This window comes from Nuphar pumila, chromosome 13 (genome assembly GCF_984573655.1).
Source record: "Nuphar pumila chromosome 13, dmNupPumi1.hap1.1, whole genome shotgun sequence".
Classification (NCBI taxonomy): Eukaryota; Viridiplantae; Streptophyta; class Magnoliopsida; order Nymphaeales; family Nymphaeaceae; genus Nuphar; species Nuphar pumila.
This window is the reverse complement of record NC_143261.1, coordinates 3,768,842-3,788,368: the sequence shown is the minus strand read 5'-3', so window position 1 is coordinate 3,788,368 and position 19,527 is coordinate 3,768,842. Positions and strand designations below refer to the sequence as shown.

Genomic DNA, 19,527 nt, shown 5'->3' with positions numbered 1-19,527 from the left:
CTGTTCATATGAGCGTCATTCTCTGCATCATAAGATACATAAAGGGTACAATAAACAAGGAGATATTTTTATGCTCTTCTTCTTAATTAAGTTTAATTGCTTATACTGACTCTAATTGGGGAGGTGACCCAAATAACCGTCACTCCACCACTGTTTTTTGTATTTTTTGAGGGGAATCCTTAATTTCTTGAAGATGCAAGAAACAACAGAAGGTCTCACTTTCATCTATAGAAGCCGAATATAGAGCCATGGCATCTATTACCATGGAGATTGTTTGGATTCGCAACTTACTGGAAGATATGAATATTCAAGTTCAAGGGTCCACAAAACTATGTTGTGATAATAAAAGTGCAATTTACATTGCCAAAAATTACACATTTCATGAGCGCACGAAGCACATTGAGATGGACTGCCACTATGTTCGTGAAGAATACTTAAGAAGAACCATAGACCTTCCATATGTTACATCTGAATACCAACTAACAAACTTCTTCACCAAAGCGCTGTGCTCTCTAAGATTTAACTTTCTTCTTGACAAACTTTCGATTATGCCACCCTAAGTTTGAGGGAGGGTGTTAAAATGTAACATAATATGTAATCTCATAGTTTTAGTTTACTTTTAAAGTTTAGTTAGGATTAGGTTAGTTTATTTAACTAGGTTAGGTTTCTTTTTCTTTTTAGTTTATTTTTGGACCTTTTGGCTTTATGCTTTTTTGACCAAAGTAAAAAAGCATAAAGTAGAGAGAGTCGTTGGACCCCCAACGACTCTATTTAGAGTCGTTGGGAGCCCAACAACTCCCTCATTCCCTCTCTTCCTTGCATTATAAATATGGGGTGTTACCCCCTTGTAAATCATTCTTTTTGTAAAGCCCCTTTTGGGACCCAATTTATTGAAGTTGATATTTTTTATGCCCTTGTGCATATGTATCTGTGCCTTTGTGCACTTGTGAGAGTTCTCCTTTGTGCCTTTGTGCACACTTCGTGTTTCCGGCATTGTGTTTATACACAAAATCTCTTTGTGTAGAGATTTTTACAGTGAATCCACAAAAAAAATTGGAAAACTATGCGCAAGACTTTTGTTTCCCTTGTGCAATCAATTCAGATCAGGGTTACCGGAAGCGCCTAGCTAAAAGGGGAAGCGCGCTTCGGAAGCGCGAAACGTCGCGCTTCTGAAGCGTGGGGGGAAGCATCCCCCTTTTTTGGGAAGCGCGCTTCCCTTTAATGGGGGACGCGCTTCCCTTTAATGGGAAGCGCGCTTCCCATCACGCTTCCCCCTCGCTTCTCCCTCGCTTCCCTTGTTTTTTCAAATTTTTTATTTTTTATTTTTTATTTTTATTTTTTTCGCTTCCCCCTCGCTTCCGAGTCGCTTCCTAGGTCGCTTCCGAGACACTTCCCGAATCGGTCCTAAGTGGTCCCACGCTTCCCCGCTTCCTAAAATTTTGAAAGTGCCTCGCTTCCCGCTACCGCTTCCCGTATCGCTTCCCGCTCCTGCTTCCTCAACTGGCAATCCACACCTACAGAAGAACAATTTAAAAATAAACGACAGAAAAATTGAAGTTAAAGGCCTTGGACATAACTTTTAATGAAGTAAAACTTAGACTCCAAGCAAGCAAGATACACACACATGTCCTAACACCATGAGAAGCTTAATAAGTTTCAAATGTGCTCTCTATGAGATAATCTAAATCACACGGACTCAGCTAAAACGTCGACGCACCTGCGTCGACACGCCCCAACACGGGTGCGGACACAGACACGGGGCAGACACGATCAACTAAGTGTCGGACTCGGTCAATGCATCGGGGCCGAGTCCGTCCACATTTTGGACTCAGTCAACTTTGACCGAGTCTATTTTTGTCCATTTATGATAAGTTTTGTTGTTATCACACTCACAAGCTTCTTTATGTGTTATATTTTGGTAAGTTTGTGTTGTTACTTCAATAGAATTACTTTTTTATTTTTGCTTTAAAATTTATAATCTTATTATTGTTATATATATATATATATATAGCCGGGTCCCCGTGTCTCACCCGTACTCGCACCCATGTGACATAGGAGATAATAGTTCCATCTACTGTCTAGTGGTGGACATGACCCATTTGCATGCTCTCTCTCAAATTCTGCTCCAAAAAATATCATTAAGATACAATCAGCAGTCACTGATTCAGAACTAGCAACCAAGACAGCTTACCTATTAATCATATAATAAATACCATGTGTGTCTAGTTTTTTTTTTTTCGATAATCCAAGAGAAAAAAAAAAACATCACATGGCACATTGGCTGGCCTCCACATGGTAAAACCCCTGAGATCCCTCCTGCTCACCGGGCAGCACACCCAGCTTCGACCTTGCGACAAAGGATGCCACCCACGGGTTTCGAACTTGTGACATCCCATTAATTTGGTGACATTCACAAGTTGCCCCTACCAGATGAGTGGAGCTCTTGTGGGCTGTGTCTTGTGTTAAAATACATAACTAATCCACTATCTATAGGGGGTGCCAGGATGCAAAACAAAAAAAATTAATTTCTAGTTTTCCAGTTTGGAGATTTAAAATTTTAACTTTTTGAAATTTTGAAAAATATGTAGGAGGGTTTGGATGGCACATACCAAAACCTGGGATTTTAGTAACACAAGGTTTTGATAAACATGGGTTTACCAAGAGCTGGTTCAAAATTCTTTGGATGACAAAACCTGAGTAAAAAGGGTTTTATCTTTTTTTTTTCAGTTGTTTCCTGGTCATCCAATGGCCAGAAAAAGGCGGGGAGGCGCCCTCTGACATGGGTGGTATCGCCCCAACCATTTTTCTGCCATTGAGGAAGATGGTTATGAAACAAAAAGCCTAGAAAACATAATAAAATTGGGTTTTTCGTTTTGTTCTTTAACCACCCAACAGAAGAATGTTTGAGAGGTACTGTTTGACATGTATAACCATCCCAACCATTTTTCTATTGTTGGATGGCAGGAAAAATGGATAGGAAAAAAAAAGGAAACCCCTAGTAAAATTGTGATTTTCTCTCTTATTTTGGCTAGTTTCCAGCTAATTGCTGCTAGAGAAGAGTTGAAGTGTTGTTCAGTATGGACTATGGACAAAACCATCTCAGCCATTTTCCAATCAATGGGTTGCTAAAAAACCAAAAAAGTATAAAAATTGTGACCTTTTTCGGGCAACCCACCAGCCAGAAAACAACTGGGATCGTGCCATTCATGTTGGCGACATTGTTTGATCACTTACAGCCATTTGGTGGTTGGAAAATCCTGAACTATCCCATGTACTTTACCATTTTCAGGCCAAAAAGTTATTAGGATGACATCACACGATATAGATGGCAATGTTTAATGCAATTTTGTGACTAATGTCGGACCAGGATACGGCCAAATAGTGGCTGGTTAGGAAATAGGGGGAAGAGGGGTGGTGGATGAGAGTGACAGGCACTCCTGTCCTGATACCAGTTTTCAGGTGAAAAAGCTGGAGAGAGATTTTTTCTCAAAGTTAGGTTTACACAAAACTAGGTTTCTGAAAAGTGAGTTTTGTCTCACAAAAAGGTGCATAAACTCAAATTTTGGTTTGTTAACAAAAAAACACCAAAAATTAGGTTTTGTCACCTAATATGAAAATTCTTGATACGAGTCAGAATAATTTCTCAGGAAGGATTCTCAGCAACCTATGCAAGCACTAACAACCAGGTTAAAAACCTAGTTTTTGGCATTTTCTGCATTAATAACCAAAACTGGGTTTTTTGCACTATTTGGTGATAGAAAACCTAGGTTTCAAAAACAAAGTCTGCTCGGCCACAACACCAAGTTCTTTAACTTCAAAACATCGAATGATATCTCTCAGCAGTTTTTGGGCAGTGATGGTCAAAATGGGTTGGATAAAAAAAACACAAAAAAAAACTGATGCTATTAAAGTTTTCTCAACTTTTTTTTCAAAAAAAAAATTTGTTGTACATTGAAGAATCCTATTTAGACATTTTCTGACCATTGGGTTGTGAAAATCTCTATAAAAAGAAATTTTGTGTATAAACACAATGCTAGAAACACGAAGTGTGCACAAAGGCACAAAGGAGAACTCTCACAAGTGCACAAAGGCACGGATACACATGCGCAAGAGCATAAAAAATATCAACTTCAATATATTGGGTCCCAAAAGGGGCTTTACAAAAAGATGAAAAAGCAAGAAGGGGAGCACCCCTAAATATACATGTTGGAGGAGTGTGGGGGCTCCAACATATACGTTGGAGCCCCTCCAACGGTTATAAATATAACTGTTGGAGGGGCTCCAACGTATGTGTTGTGGGCCCCCCATATTATGAAAAGACAAAAAACAAAAAATAAAAAGGAAAAACTAAAAGAAATAAAAAATATGAAAAAATACAGTCATATTCTCTCAAATGAGAATATGCGCAAAATGTGAGATGATTGAAATACCCCTTATCGGGTTTTGAAAAATATACTTATATATATATATATATCATATATATGTATATATATATATATATATGTGTGTGTGTATCTCTCCACACATATATATATATATAAGAATATATATATATAAAGAATATTACATTTTAACACCCCCCCTCAAACTTAGGGTGATATAACAGAAAGTTTGCCAAGAAGAAAGTTAAATCTTAGAGAGCACAGCGCTTTGGTGAAGAAGTCTGCCAGTTGATATTCTGATGTAACATATGGTTCTTCTTAAGTATTTTTCACGAACATAGTGGCAGTTCATCTCAATATGCTTCGTGCACTCATAAAATGTGTGATTTTTGGCAATGTAAATTGCACTTTTATTATCATAACATAGTTTTGTGGGCCCTAGAACTTGAATATTTATATCTTCTAGCAAACTGCGAATCCAAACAATCTCCATGGTAGAAGATGACATGACTTTGTATTCTGCTTCTGTAGATGAAAGGGAGACCTTCTGTTGTTTCTTGCATCTTCAAGAAATTAAAGATTCCCCTAAAGAAATGCAGAATATAGTGGTGGAGTGACGGTTATTTGAATCACTTCCCCAATCAGAGTCAGTATAAGCAATTAAACAAACTTAATTCAGAAGAAGAAGATAAAAATACTCCCTTGTTTACTGTACCCTTTGTGTATCTGATGATGCGAAGAATAACGCTTATATGAATTATAGTAGGTGCATGTTGAAATTGACTGGCAACATGTACAACATGAGAAATATTAGGCCTAGTAATGCTGAGATACGTTAGGGATCTAACCAATTGCTTGTAAGGTGTGGGATCTTTTAGAAGAATTTCATTGTCAATCTTCATTTTTGAACCCACTATTTCAGGAGTTTCACAGACCTTGTCATATGTAATTCTTGATCTGTCAAGGATCTCACAATCAAGTTTAGTTTGAGACAGAAAGTAACCTCTGTGAGAAAAAGCAACCTCAATTCTCAAAAAATATGTCAAGAATCCTAAGTCTGACATTTCAAATTTTGAAGTCAAGATACATTTAATATTTTTTATTCCTTTAGTATCATCTCTTGTTATTAACATATAACAATAATATAACAATTACTGCATCAGATTTCTTAACAAACAATGCAATGTTAGTATAACAGGAAGAAAAACCATTTTCAGTCATTACATTGTTAAACCTATCGTGCCAAGATTTGGGGACTTGTTTCAAACCATAAAGAGCTTTACGAAGGCGAAGAACTTTATTTTTAGGAATTTTCATACTAGGTGGAGCATCCATGTAGACTTCTTCATTAAGGTCTCTATTTAAAAAAGCATTTTTGACATCCATTTGATAAATATTTTATTTTCTAATGGACGCAATGGTAATGAGACATCTAACAGTAACCATACGAGCTACTGGAGCAAATGTCTCTTCATAGTCAATCTCGTATTTTTTACTATACCATTTAGCTACTAGACGAGCTTTATACCTCTCAAGAGATTCATCACTCTTGGTTTTGACTTTGAACACCCATCTGCATCCTATAGTTTTCTTTCCACTGGAAAGCGTTTGAAATTCCCAAGTGTTGGCTTTCCTAAGCACTTTGAGTTCACTCTCCATAGCCTCTCTCCATTTAATACATCGTTTGGCATCTTCAAAAAATTTTAGTTCAAAATATGAGTGAATGACACTTAAGCAAGCCCGATATTTAGCAGAGAAAGAATCAAAGGATACGAATATAGAGGGAGTTATTCTAATTCTTTTGATTCTTCTAGGGTTTGAATCATGTGTGGAGATAGATTCGCTAGGTTGACTATATTGCTCAATAGCACTTCTAAAGGTGTGTCTACCTCTATGAGGATAGGTGATAGGGTCGCTAGTTATATTTTCTTCTTGAGAGGTAGTAGGGTTAGAATTATTGTTGATTTCAACTACTTTATTGTCACTGTTATATGTTGATTCATCATCACTAAAAATATCATCATCTTTAGACAATAGATCAAAAAGAAAGGAATAGTCGGCATTTTCTAAATGAGACTCATTTTTTTCAAAACCACTATCATTTTCCAAAAATGTTATATTCCTTGAGACATATAATTTAGCATTCTTAGTATCATAACATCAAAACCCTTTTTGGGTTTCAGAGAATACCGAAGAAAAGCACAAGGAATGACTTTTGGTGAGAGTTTAGCATTTTTATCTGTAAGGACAAAGCATTTACAACAAAAAACTCTTAATCTATTATAATCGGTTTCTTTTTCATATAGAATCTCAAAAGGAGAGATTTTATCTAAATTTTGGGATGGAAGACGATTAATAAGATAAACGGAAGCAAGAGACGCTTCGGCCCAAATTTTTTTTGGAATACTTTGGAAAATCAAAATGGTTCTAGTGGTTTCAATGATATGCCTACGCTTCGTTTCGGCCAAACCATTTTGTTGTGGGGCCTTGGGACACGATCTTTGATGGACAATACCATAGTCTTCAAGATATTTCTTAAATTCATTAGAGCGATATTCACCTCCGGAATCGGTCCTAAATATCTTTAAGTTACTATTAAATTGATTTTTGATCATCATATGATATGATTTAAAACATGAAAAGTCTCCATGCTTATGTTTGAGAAAATATATCCAACAATATCGTAAAAAATCATCCACAAAAATCACATAATAAGCAAAGTCTCCCTTGGATATGACAGGTGCCGGTCCCCAAACATCCGAATGAATAATTTCAAAAGGTTTAGTGGTAAACATAGATCTTTGTTCAAAATGCATACTTCTTATTTTTCCAAGAATGCAATCTTTACAAGAGAAGGTATTTTTATAAAGATTCTTGATAAAATGCAAATGTGACAACTTGGTAATGTTGGGATGACCAAGTATTTTGTGCCAAATATTTATGTCTTTATGTTGGGCCACATTACAAAAGGTGGTTTTAGGAATTTGAAGAGAGTCTATATAGTACAAGTCTCCCTTCCTAGAGCCTTCCCCAATCAACCTCTCGGACCGATGATCATGTATTAAACATTTATTAGATGAGAATTGAATGTCACACCCAAGGTCCGAAAGTTGAGAGACGGAAAGTAAGTTTAAATTCAATTTTGGTATAAATCTAATTTTAAGAATAAAGAAGTTTTGGGTTTCAAAATTACCAATTCCCTTAATTTCAAGAGAAGTGCCATCCGCGGTTGAAACAAAAGATGGTAACGAATTTTTAGAGTATTCAAAAAGAGAAAAAATGTTTGGAGACATATGAAATGATGCAGCCGAATCTAAAAGCCAAGAAGTTTTACCTGTAGGAGTAGACACGGCGGCACCGGAAATAGCTCCCTTAAGAAGAGGTTGAAGAGCTTCTACAATTTGATTGAGAGAGAGAGAGAGTTCTATTGGTAGATTCCTCTTTTTGTGGTTGAGATGTGGTGGCCATTGCTATTAGTTTCTTCCACTTAGGACAAACCGGTTTGATATGACCCGGTTCTTTGCAAAAATAACACACAACTTTGCTATAGTCCCTTCTTTCGCCTTGACCACCTTGATTTTGGTTTTTAAAATGAGGAGGTTTATATGTCCTTAAGTTGTTCTCGGGCCTAGAAACGACATTTGCTCCGTCACATTCTTCTTGATTTATGGGCATTGCAAGAACACTTGGATTTTGCTTGCTAATGCCCATATGAGTTTCCTCTCCACTTAATTTTGTAATGACATCTTCATGAGAGAGAGAGGTGAAGGAGGATAGAAGAGAAGAGCTAATTTGCTCAGACTCGGGCCTTAGCCCATTTAAAAAATTGAAAAATCGATCTTCTTCAAGTTGTTTATGACGAAGCTCTATGGATTCTCCACTCCACTTGGGTTTGAGCATAGCAAGCTCATCCCAAATGGAAGAGAGTTCGACAAAATACTCCCTTTTAGTCATCTCCCCTTGAAGAAGGGTTAGCGCCCTCTTTTGGAGGTAATACTTATGGGACAAGTCCCTAGAAGTGTACATTTTCTCAAGGTACTCTCACGCTTGAGAAGCCTTTTTAAACTTTATAATATTGGCGTTAAGTCTTGTCTCAATGGAGGAGAAAATCCATGACAAGGTCTTGAAGTTCTTCATTTCCCATTCCTCATGTTTTCTACTATACTCTTTAAGAGCCTTAGTGCTTTCATCTCCCTCAAGAATTTTGATTTTTCCTTCTTGAATCAACGTAATTTTAGGATCCGGTTTTGGAATCGAGCCTTGAACGTAACCCCAAAGCCCTTTTCCTTTAATGTGGGCTTCTATATTTCTGGCCCATACGTGATAATTGGAGTCATTTAGCTTGAAACCAAGAGAAAAATGGGAGTCTTTTTCACTCATTAGAAAGGTAAGATGAGAAAAAAGAGGGCGTACCACAATAAGATTTTAAATCTTGTTGTAATAATCTTCTAAAATATTGGATGAAGATGAGTCTTTATGCCAATCACCAAAAAAGTTGAAGGCATGCTTTTCGAGGCACTCGATATTATGAAGAACGGCATAAATTTCTTTCTTCAAGCGACCTTGCTCTGATACCATGTGAAAATCTCTATAAAAAGAGATTTTGTGTATAAATACAATGCTAGAAACACGAAGTGTGTGTTAGAAAGTGAGTTTAAATGAATTAAAAGAATGCTCAATGCATTCACAAGGTCCAACATTGAACAAACACAAACCCGCAATGGGAAATAAAGAAATGGTCCACTAAGGGACACCACAAGAAGCCTAAGAAGAGGCACAAAATGAATAAACTTCATTGAATGAGGGCCTAAAAGGCCATACTTTACATGGGGGGAATGTCCCTCTATTTATACACAAAGGAGTTAGGGAGAGAGTGAGAAAAAGTGAGAGAGAGAAGACCTTGGGAGGCCCAAAGGGGACTCGGTGGGCCCTCAACGGTCACATTTGTGACCGTTGGGGGTCCAACAACTCCTTTGGTTGGGACCCCCACTGCAATGCATTAATTGCATTTTACAATAAATAAAATAGAAAATGAAAAAGAAAAAAGAAAAAAGAAAAAAAATGAAAAATAAAATACATGTAAAAAGACTAAAATGCCCCTAATGGGCAGAATTACAAAAATACCCTTTATCTGGTATGATGATTATATATATATATATATATATATATATATATATATATATATATATATATATATATATATATATTTAACAGTGTGCACAAAGGCATAAAGGAGAAGTCTCACAAGTGCACAAAGGCACGGATACACATGCACGAGAGCATAAAAAATATCAACTTCAATATATTGGGTCTCAAAAGGGGCTTTACAAAAAGATGAAAAAGCAAGAAGGGGAGCACCCCTATATATACATGTTGGAGGAGTGTGGGGGCTCCAACATATACGTTGGAGCCCCTCCAACGTATGTGTTGTGGGCCCCCCATATTATGAAAAGACAAAAAACAAAAAATAAAAAGGAAAAACTAAAAGAAATAAAAAATATGAAAAAAATAGTCATATTCTCAAATGAGAATATGCGCAAAATGTGAGATGACCGAAATACCCTTTATCGGGTTTTGAAATATATATATATATATATATATATATATATATATATATATATATATATATATATATATATATATATATATATATATATATATGTATATATGTATATGTATCTCTCCACATATATATATAAAGAATATTACATTTTAACATGGGTGACTGGAGAACGTCCAGAAAAAAAAACTCAATTATTTATTTATTAGTTTTTAATGAATTAGAGATGCAACAATATGAAAGTCCAGCATCTAGAAACTATATATATATATATATCATTGCCGGCCTAATAGAATTTGTTCCTAGAGAGTTAATCAAAAAAGAACATTGCTGTTTATATGGATATAGATCCCATGTGTAACATGGTTCATTAACATCCAGAAGTCATATACAACTGATGAATATTTATATCAATAACCAGTACATGAATGCAAACAGGGCTATGCACCAACAGAAAGCTACAATACCAAAAGGCCACTTGAGATCATTCAAAATGGTGCTTTCAGTCACACCATGATCTCAAAACAAACCAATCTGGCAAATATGATAGAATAAAATCTTATGGTCATCATAAAATTCATACGTGAGACTGAGTGCCTATGACAAGATTTCTTCATTTTACAATTTCAAAATAAAAATTACCATGGCTTTTATGAACTAAACCATAATTTCATACCAATTAAATAAGTAACAAACTGACAAGAATTCTAAAGATTAATTCTGCAGATTAAAAACCAAAAATGTTAAATGTGGCAAAGAAATGTACTTGGAAGTAAAGCCTAATTATAGAGATATTAAACCACCAAGGAACCAAAAAATAAAAATAGAGAGAGAGAGAGAGAGCATTATAAAGATAGTATGGGAGAGGGGGATAAGTAGTGCAAAGAGGCAGGGCAGCAAGAGGCACCAGTGGACAAGGAATCGGGAGCTTGTGTTTTGAAATAGATCTTTTAAGAAAATATCTCCAGATTTTCTAATTTGAAATTGGAATACATATTTCATGGTTTTTAAGTAATCATAGTCTTAGTTTTTCCAAATAGCATATTTACCCTGATAAACATGGTAGCACCTGCTTAAGGTATGATTACCTCTACAAATTCAGCCCCATGACTTTTTTGAAAGATCAAGAGTTGATTTGTTTCTGGTACTATAACAAGGTCCAGTCCGATAGAAACCAAGCTAGATGAAATCTTCAAAAATATGAGAAACTTTCAGGCATGAAATTATACATTTCATGCAACCATATATCAATTCGGATAACTACTTAAACAACTTCCAAGTTACATTTGTTCTATCAGCTGAATTAGAAAGACAAAAAATGATAATAGAGCAAAAAGCATAATTTCAAGGGCAATAAAATAGATGATAATCTATGGTGAAGTACATCCATGAATTTGTTGCAACTACCTGTAAATAAATTTCCTCATAAAACAAAGTATGCTTTGCTCAAGAAACCAGCTCATGGCCCTAAACTGGTCTCCCACTTTCCAAACCAAGATTGGATCATTGTGTCCTTCAAAAGAAGCATGAAGATCCAGATGATATGTTTCTCCTATACTGACAAGCACAAGAATGCTGCAATTCCTGAAAGCTGTTCTCTGGGATCTAGCTATAAAAGAGACAGGAATGGCAAGAATATCTAGAGAACAAATTCTTGACTCCCATAAAGGGAACACTTGAACATTATAAAATCTGCTAGCTGAATTGTTTCAACCAGTCCTTGTGAGTATCCAGATTTTACAGCCTGACAAAAAGTTCCATATTGAATCAAAAGACTTAAGTTCGGCATGATCAAAGCAACACAAGCTGAAATGTAACTTCTGTTTCAGATCAGCAAGACATGAAGTAGGCCCTTGTGAGATTGAACCTGAGACCTCATTTTAGATGCCATAACTTTTCTATCTGGCCAACATGTTCAATCCTCATGTGATAAGCAACTGACTCAATGGCTATTATAAATATGGTCAAATGATTTTTATATCCAACATTATTCTATGTGATGCTCCTTATCTTTTCTCTTCTTTTTTCTGCACAATCTCTCTAATAACCTGCGAGCTTTTCCTTTCTTTCCCCGCTTTGCAAACACAAAGGCAATAAGTCGAAGGGTGATTTCACTAAGAAGATGGCCACCTGCATTTGCCTCTTCGAGAAATCTTTTCACCTCTGCTGCATTTCTTTGTTTGCACCACCCACTGATCAGTATGTTGTATGTTGACGCATTAGGAGAGATGCCTCTCCTTTGCATTTCATTGAAGAATTCCTTGGCTTGATCCATCTTTCCTGCCTTCGCAAAGGTACTAATAAGTACATTGTACATCCCAACTTTTGGAATAAAGCCATTACTCACCATTTCACAGTAAAGCTTAACAGATTCCCTCTTATTTCCCAGCTTTACATGGCCACTGATCAAAATATTATAAGTATCATAATTGGGTGTCAGTCCATGTCGCAACAATTCATCCATTAATTTATCTGCTTCTTGCATCAGACCAGCAGTTGAAAATCCGGATAATAAGATATTGTAGGTCACAATATTAGCAGCAATTCCTTCAACTAGCATCTGTGAAAATGTGGTTAATGCATTCTTTAAATGACTGCTTTTGCAATATCCATGGATAATGGAATTATATGTAGTTACATCCACTGAAATGCCCCTCTTCATCATCTCCTTCAACACACCAGTAGCTTTACGTGTCATCCCATGCATGCATAAGATGTCAATGAGGTTATTGTAAACTGCTAACTCCACTACAAGTCCCATCTCGATCAAACGCCTGTGCATTTGGAAAACTGAGTCCATCCCTTCATTTTTCAAGGAGGCACGCAGCAGTATTCCATGGATGGTGGAATTTGGATGAAACCCCGCCATGATCATTTCATTTAACACATTTACTGCTGCATCAACCTCTCCACCCTCACAAAGTCCCTGTATTAGCAAACTATAAGTGGCAAAACTGGGCAAGACTCTGTTACTCTTCATTTCAGTTCTTAGTTCGAGAGCCATTTTCCAATTTCCTGACTTGCAGCTTGCAGACATCATGGCATTGTAAGTAAACACGTCTGGACTTAAACCCATCTCCTTCATCTCATTGAAAAAAGATTGGGCTTCTTTCGGCCTGCCCAGTTTGAACAAACCATTTATGAATACATTATAAGCAACAACATCAGGCTTCAAGTTTTTCTCCACCATTTCTTCACCAACTTTTAGAGCAGCAGATGGCTTCCTTGCTTTGAATAACCCATCCATCAGAGAGGTATAATTGATTAGATCAGGACTAATCCCTCCATGCACCATACTTCTAAACAAACTTTCAGCTTCCTCCATTTTCCCATTCTTTTTTAATCCATTGACAAGAGCATCAAGTGTGAAACTGTTTGGTCTCACACCATCCTTTATCATTTTTTCATGCAAATCAAAGGCAGTTTTTTTGTTTCCTTGCTTGAAGTAGCCATCAATGATTGTGGTGTAGGTGACAGTATTAGGACTAGCATCTTGTTCCTGCATTTTTGCTAGAACGCCCATAGCTTGATCAAGCATGCCCTTTTTTGTATAACCATTGACAATGGAAGAGTAAGTAATCACATTTGGATGTAAGGATTTTGTCTCCATTTCCTCCAAAAAAAGCTTGGTACGTTTCATATCGCCTATCCTGCAACACCCATTGATCAACACTGAGTAACTAACATGATTAGGAATAAGAGAAAGTTCAGTCATTGTTTGAAACATTTTTTCTGCTTCAGATTGCATTCCCAACTTAATGAATCCATCCATCATAGCGGTACAGAGTATGCAGTCAAAAGCAATTCCCCGAACCACCATTTGACCATGAAGAACAAATGGCTCTACGGCATTCCCAGACTTGAAAAGTGAATCCATAATAGTACAGTATGCTACATGATTAGGAACAACACCCATCCTCTCCATTTCATGGAGAAGTATTTTCCCTTCAGCCATCTTGTCGTTTTTGCATAGGCCATTAATGAGTGAACTATAAGTGACCACATCAGGAAGGATCCCACTCCTAACCATTTCTTCATACAAAGAAAATGCTTCCTTAACTTCCCCTTGTTTACAATAAGCGCTTATCAATGTTGTATATGTAACAAAATTAGGTTCAAGGGTTGCCTCAAGATTGATCCCTGCATATTCTACAGATGAATTCCTTGTCAATAGGTCACAATTCCTATCACTATCGTGATCAGTCTCAAAATCAGCAGCCCGACTCACTGCAACCATAAGTTCACCTACGAGTTCTTTAGCTCTTTCAAAATCTTGAATTCCACAAAACCCACTTATCAGAGTGTTATAGCTAACAATATCTGGCAATACAATTCCTTTCTTCATGCTACTATGCAGCTCAACCGCATTGCTCATGGATCCCACTTTACAATGACCATCGATCAACGTATTATACCCAACGGCATCTCTAGCAATTCCACCCTTAATCATCTCTTCCATGAACAATTCCGCATCACCCAACAACCCTTTCAAGACAAACCCCTTGATCAAAGTATTACAACTAACCACGTCGAATCCCAACCCCTTCTTAACCATTTCCGACAACAACCCAACTGATGCTTTCACCATTCCTTTCTTGCAGAGACCCCAAATCATGGTATTATAACTAACAACATCAGAATCTACATCTCGAAGCATTTTCATAGCCTTTTCGAGATCACCCACTTTGCAAAAAGCATGGATCATGATGTTCTGAGCACAAACATGAGGCCTAATCCCAAAATTCACCATCTGCGAGTACAGAAACCGTACCTGGTCAATAAGGCCTAGCGTATTGAACTTGTACAGCAACCTGGTACATGTGTACGAATCAGGGATAGCACCCTGACCCACCATCATACCCAGTGTTTCTGATGCTTCTAAGAACCTTCTAGAATCCAAGAATGATTCAATCAAGGTGGAGAAGAGGATAAATGTAGGATAAAGGAGCGGATTGGTGTCAGCAAGGAGTTCAGAGAATCTGGGGATGGGGTCAAAGTGTGCGTTCTGAGTATTGTTTATGGACACGATGTGGACGGCATTCTGGGTCTTCTTGAATAAGTCGGAATGGTGGTGGGAAGTATGAATTGGGGAGGATTGTTGGGAATTGGAAGGTTCTAGAGCAGGATTTGGGTTCTCTGAAAGGATCCTGAGAGAATGTGACATTGGGAAATGGTGGAGGGAAAAGGCGCTTCTCGGTAGTCTTCTGCCGTGGTTGAGGAAGAACATCGCTCTGGCTTTGCGTTTGACCACCTACCATGGATGGCTTTTATGGTTCCAGGAGTTCTTTCGCTTCCGTTTCCGATGTGCTTGGGTGACTGGAAATTCAACAACGGAATCGATGTTACTCCCAAAATGAATCGTACTGATTCAATATCTGGAATTGAAATGCGTTTCCAGGAATTTCTCGAAAATGCAACAAGATAATTCCTTTTGAGAACCTTCGTCTCTGGTTCTTCATTTCAGTTTGAATCATCGCCGGAAGTCCCTTGGGAGTCTTCGGCCCGCTGTATACTCGCCGTGAGGCTGCCGTCTAGGTCATAGTGCCGCGGATGTTGGCATCGCCGGAGAACCTTGAGAGAGAGAGAGAGACCCTCTTTTTTGGAAAGGGTAGAGTGACCCTCTTTGTTGCTTGACTTTTGAAAATTCCACTTAGGGTGTTCGATTTATCTAAATGCCTGATCAGATCATCTGACATTTGCGTTTGCTGGGCACTCCTTTGCTGATATTTTTTTCAGTCCCTCTCAGTCTCAATCTCACATACCGGTTTTTGAGTTCATGCATGTCAATAATTTGGGTAAATTCAACAACTTGTGGATCATTTTTCAGCCTACACTCTTTATCTCAAGTCTTTGATTGGACATTATCAATTGACATAAATAGTTCATGGGCAAAAATCGAGGACAAACTGCTATCTTTCAAGATATTCATCCTAATCACTATAATCGTATTTGTATAATCGACAAGTTGAAGGAATCAATATTGGATTTATTGGGTCCTTAGTTATTCATACAAGTGTTAGTGACTAGGGGTGTATAATGACCCCTTCTATGAATTATCCAAAAGATCAAAAGAAGAACCAAATGGGGGCGGCTCCCCTTGTCTGTCAGGGGCAGTTAGTGCACGTCACCTTGTGTTGGGACGTCCCAAGTTGGAATCCCAAATGGTATGGTTGTATAACTGGTAGGGGTCTGCTTAACCCCAGCTTTCTCTTTCTAAAAAGAAAAAAAGAAACAGATAAATTATTTATCACTAAAGATGAGTACTACACAAGGGCACACTATACTTTAAAGTTTTACTGTTGGGTGCTAAAAAAATTTGAGAACCCCTCCTTCATTTAGGCTCTGTTTGTCAACCCGTGTTGGAGTGAGTTGTAAGGAGTCGGGGAGAGTACCACTACTGGATTTCAAGCATAACCTTATTGTTAAGAGTGGGCGATGGAGCTTTGTCAGGTGTGGTTGTATCATTACCATTTGGTGGTCGGTATGGAAGGAGAGGAATGCAAGAACATTCCAAGGCATTAATTCTAATGCTGCCTCGATTCATAAGCTCGTTTTAATTGTACTATTGATGGTGGATCGCAAGTGGGGCTTTCAATCTTAAGGGTGGTTTGTCTCACTGTTTATGTGTAACTCGACAATGTTGGACTCTTTCCTGCTCGATCTCTCTTCGACCACTATGACATTTTCTGATTATGAATGAAATGTTTCTTTATTCCATTGAAAAAAGGCTCTTTCTATGGTGAAAAAAAAACTTTTTTTTGTGATGTTACTCATCAGTCATCCAATATCAAGCGCAGTTATGAGCAACTTTGCATCAAGCAAGCAACTAACATTCATCTAAACTGAACCCAGAATTATGTCTTCAAGACTTTCAAACACTTTGAAAAAGAACAGTCTTTCGCTGCCACCTGGAAAGTGATCAAAGTCTCCTGTACAATACTGCAACCTTTTTTTTCCATTTTCCACGTATGACCTGATTTTCTAGGCAAGCTGGGGTTAGGCAGACCCTTACCAGATGTCTCTTAAGCCCCATGTAGCAGAGGGATTCGAACCTGGGCCTTCAGCTTGGCACAGGACCCCGCTTACTACATTAGATACCACCTCGGTGGAGACTTGCTTTTCCAAGCTAGCAGTATAGGAAATGGGTGGGAGTTTCTCTCTTGTGGAGAACTTTGTCTGGATCATTACTTGCTGGGAACAAAGCAGGTTTCATCTATAATTCAGTATTTGTGTAAAGCTGTGTTTGCTTGATTGTTCTCAAATCTAGATTAGACAGGGAAAATGATTTCAATATTGGGGCAAGAAACGTTGATGCAAATTTGAGATCGGATTTACGCAGAAATTCTGCGCTACCCTACTCCTACAAACGAAGTACAAAAGAAAACATGAACAATAGAAATTACGAAATAAATCAACTCATAAAAAAAATTAATCAATAATCCCAATCCATTAAGTCTCTTTCAAAACCCCATAACAAATATTTATAGGACAAAAAGAAAACTCTAACTTTATGCAGGATACGAGATAAGATCTAAATATAAAAGCAAGTCAAAAAATAAAATCCTAATCCCAAATACTAACTACTAATTCAATTGGATCCAAGATCTCAAACTCATCATCCAATGTTCTTCTTCTTCTCTTTGTTCATCTGGTTTGGAACTGACTCTGGACCTACGAGTGCGTCATCCATCTCATGTTGAGAAGGATTTGACTATGAGGAATTGCATGTAATGATATCATCACCACCAAGCATGAGGACGCATAATAAATCGTCTCCATGAAAATAGATTGCTTCCTCTTTTTGCTTTGCATCCTCCCCATTTTTTTGTCTCCTCTTCATGCTCAACCAATTGGACTTGCTAGTGGATTGTTGGGCATTGGGCTGCTAAGTGTCCCAACTCCATCACATCAAAAGCATCTTTGTCTAACATCAACTACCCACATATGAGAACTGGTGTTGTGTGCAAAACCAAAATCTTCACATTGATGTATCTACTTGGGGTCCTTCTGATTGGTGGTCTTCACATCATGCTTATCCAAATTTGCTCCGCCAAGGAGAGCATCATTAGATTGGGAGAATGAATTCTCGTATTAGATTGTCTAACATCAGCTACCCACAACGAATCACTGTTTGATTTGAATTTTTCCTCAACAGATAGTGCGTGTTGAACCGCTTGATCCTCCTATTCTGCATTCTCGTATTTTCCTGCCACCTCTTCATGCTAAGCCACCAACTAGACCTGCTTGCAGATTGTCAAACATTGGGCCTCCCAAGTATCCAACTTCATCACATCGGAAGCGTCTTTATCTATCCACAGGGTCCAATAATGAGGTTTGGGTTAAGTTGGGGAAGCCTAGGCGGGGGATAAGTAGGATATCTGGATGGTTGTGGGTAGGCTAGGGTTTGGTAAGGATAAGGTTAAGTTTGGGGATCGTGGCCGAATCAGGAGTATAATGAGTAGTTGGACCAAATTTTGGATAGGTAGGATAATGGGTCAGATTTTGAGGGTATAAATCTGGTTTAAACTTGATCCAGATCCAAAATTGCATTGATCCAGATCCAAAATTTGGTTGGTATGGTCTTGACCCGATCCAAATTAAAATTGGAGCTCCATTTGAGTCCCATTAAGTCTAGTTTGAGTTTGGTTCAATAAATTAAGAACAAAAATATGTTGGATCCAACCTGGGAGCGTTGGGGTTGAATAGAGATTCACCCGAGCTAGAACCTATGGATTTTGGACTGAAACTGATCTCAAAACAATGGAAATCTGGTTATGAGGTTGTGTACCAGTCTGAAACCTGGTTTCCTAGCTGAGTCGGTTGACCGGTTCCTCCATTGTGGGAGAGCCATTACCCACCCACCCGTGAGGGCTATGTGGCAGCCCTAGACTCCCACGCAACTAATGGCAGGAGGATCCATGTCGATGGGTTAGGCCTCCACCAACCGGCCTTGTCCGACGGTAGGTCACTAGACAATCTAGCATTTGTGGTCAGGCCCTGGCCTTCTAGAAAGTGAGAGAAAGAACAAGGGGAGGGAGGGCAATGTTGGATTTGAAATCCACTAAAAACTAAAGAGGACTGATTTACATGTTATCGTTAAACCATTGAAATCGAAATTGAAACAAAACTCAATACGAAAGCGTACATGAATCCATAAGCGCTATGGTAGATCATTGACGGATATGATCTTTCAAAACCTGTATATGTGTCCCTTTTCTTTTCTCTAAACCTTATGAGAGACATTGTTTTCTTTTGATGGTTATGGAGAGCCTCAAAGAAAGGGCCATTATATAAGGTTTGAGGAGCATAACCTAATAGGACTCAAATTGAGAGTTTGTCTACAATTCAGTCCATTACAAAATTATAGATTGAACATGTATACCATACTATATGAGACATCATATGGCCCAACCATATTAGATCACATAAACCGGGCATGAACCTAAGATAGTCTATAATGTGTGGTTCAACGTATGTAGGCCCATACAATTTTCCCAACAATCTCCCACTCGAGCCACATACATAACCTTATAATCACACATTATATCTTTATGAGCTCAAAACACTGTCTTATCAATTGATATC

At 37.8% G+C, this 19,527-nt stretch overlaps 1 protein-coding gene across 5 annotated transcripts in view; it reads right to left on the bottom strand.

Annotated features, from left to right (window-relative positions):
- Positions 1-15,958, bottom strand: part of LOC149817554 (PPR repeat protein) — a 31,906-nt gene extending 15,948 nt beyond the window's left edge. For 4 of the 5 annotated variants that reach the window (XM_089984523.1, XM_089984520.1, XM_089984521.1 and 1 more), the window contains exon 1: positions 11,350-15,958. In XM_089984523.1, the coding sequence (XP_089840649.1) occupies positions 11,930-15,169 (3,240 nt within the window). In that variant the 5' untranslated portion in view covers positions 15,170-15,958 and the 3' untranslated portion in view covers positions 11,350-11,929. The remainder of the gene's footprint in view (positions 1-11,349) is intronic. The other variant, XM_089984524.1, reaches the window with a different exon arrangement.
- Between the last annotated feature and the right edge of the window lie 3,569 nt (positions 15,959-19,527).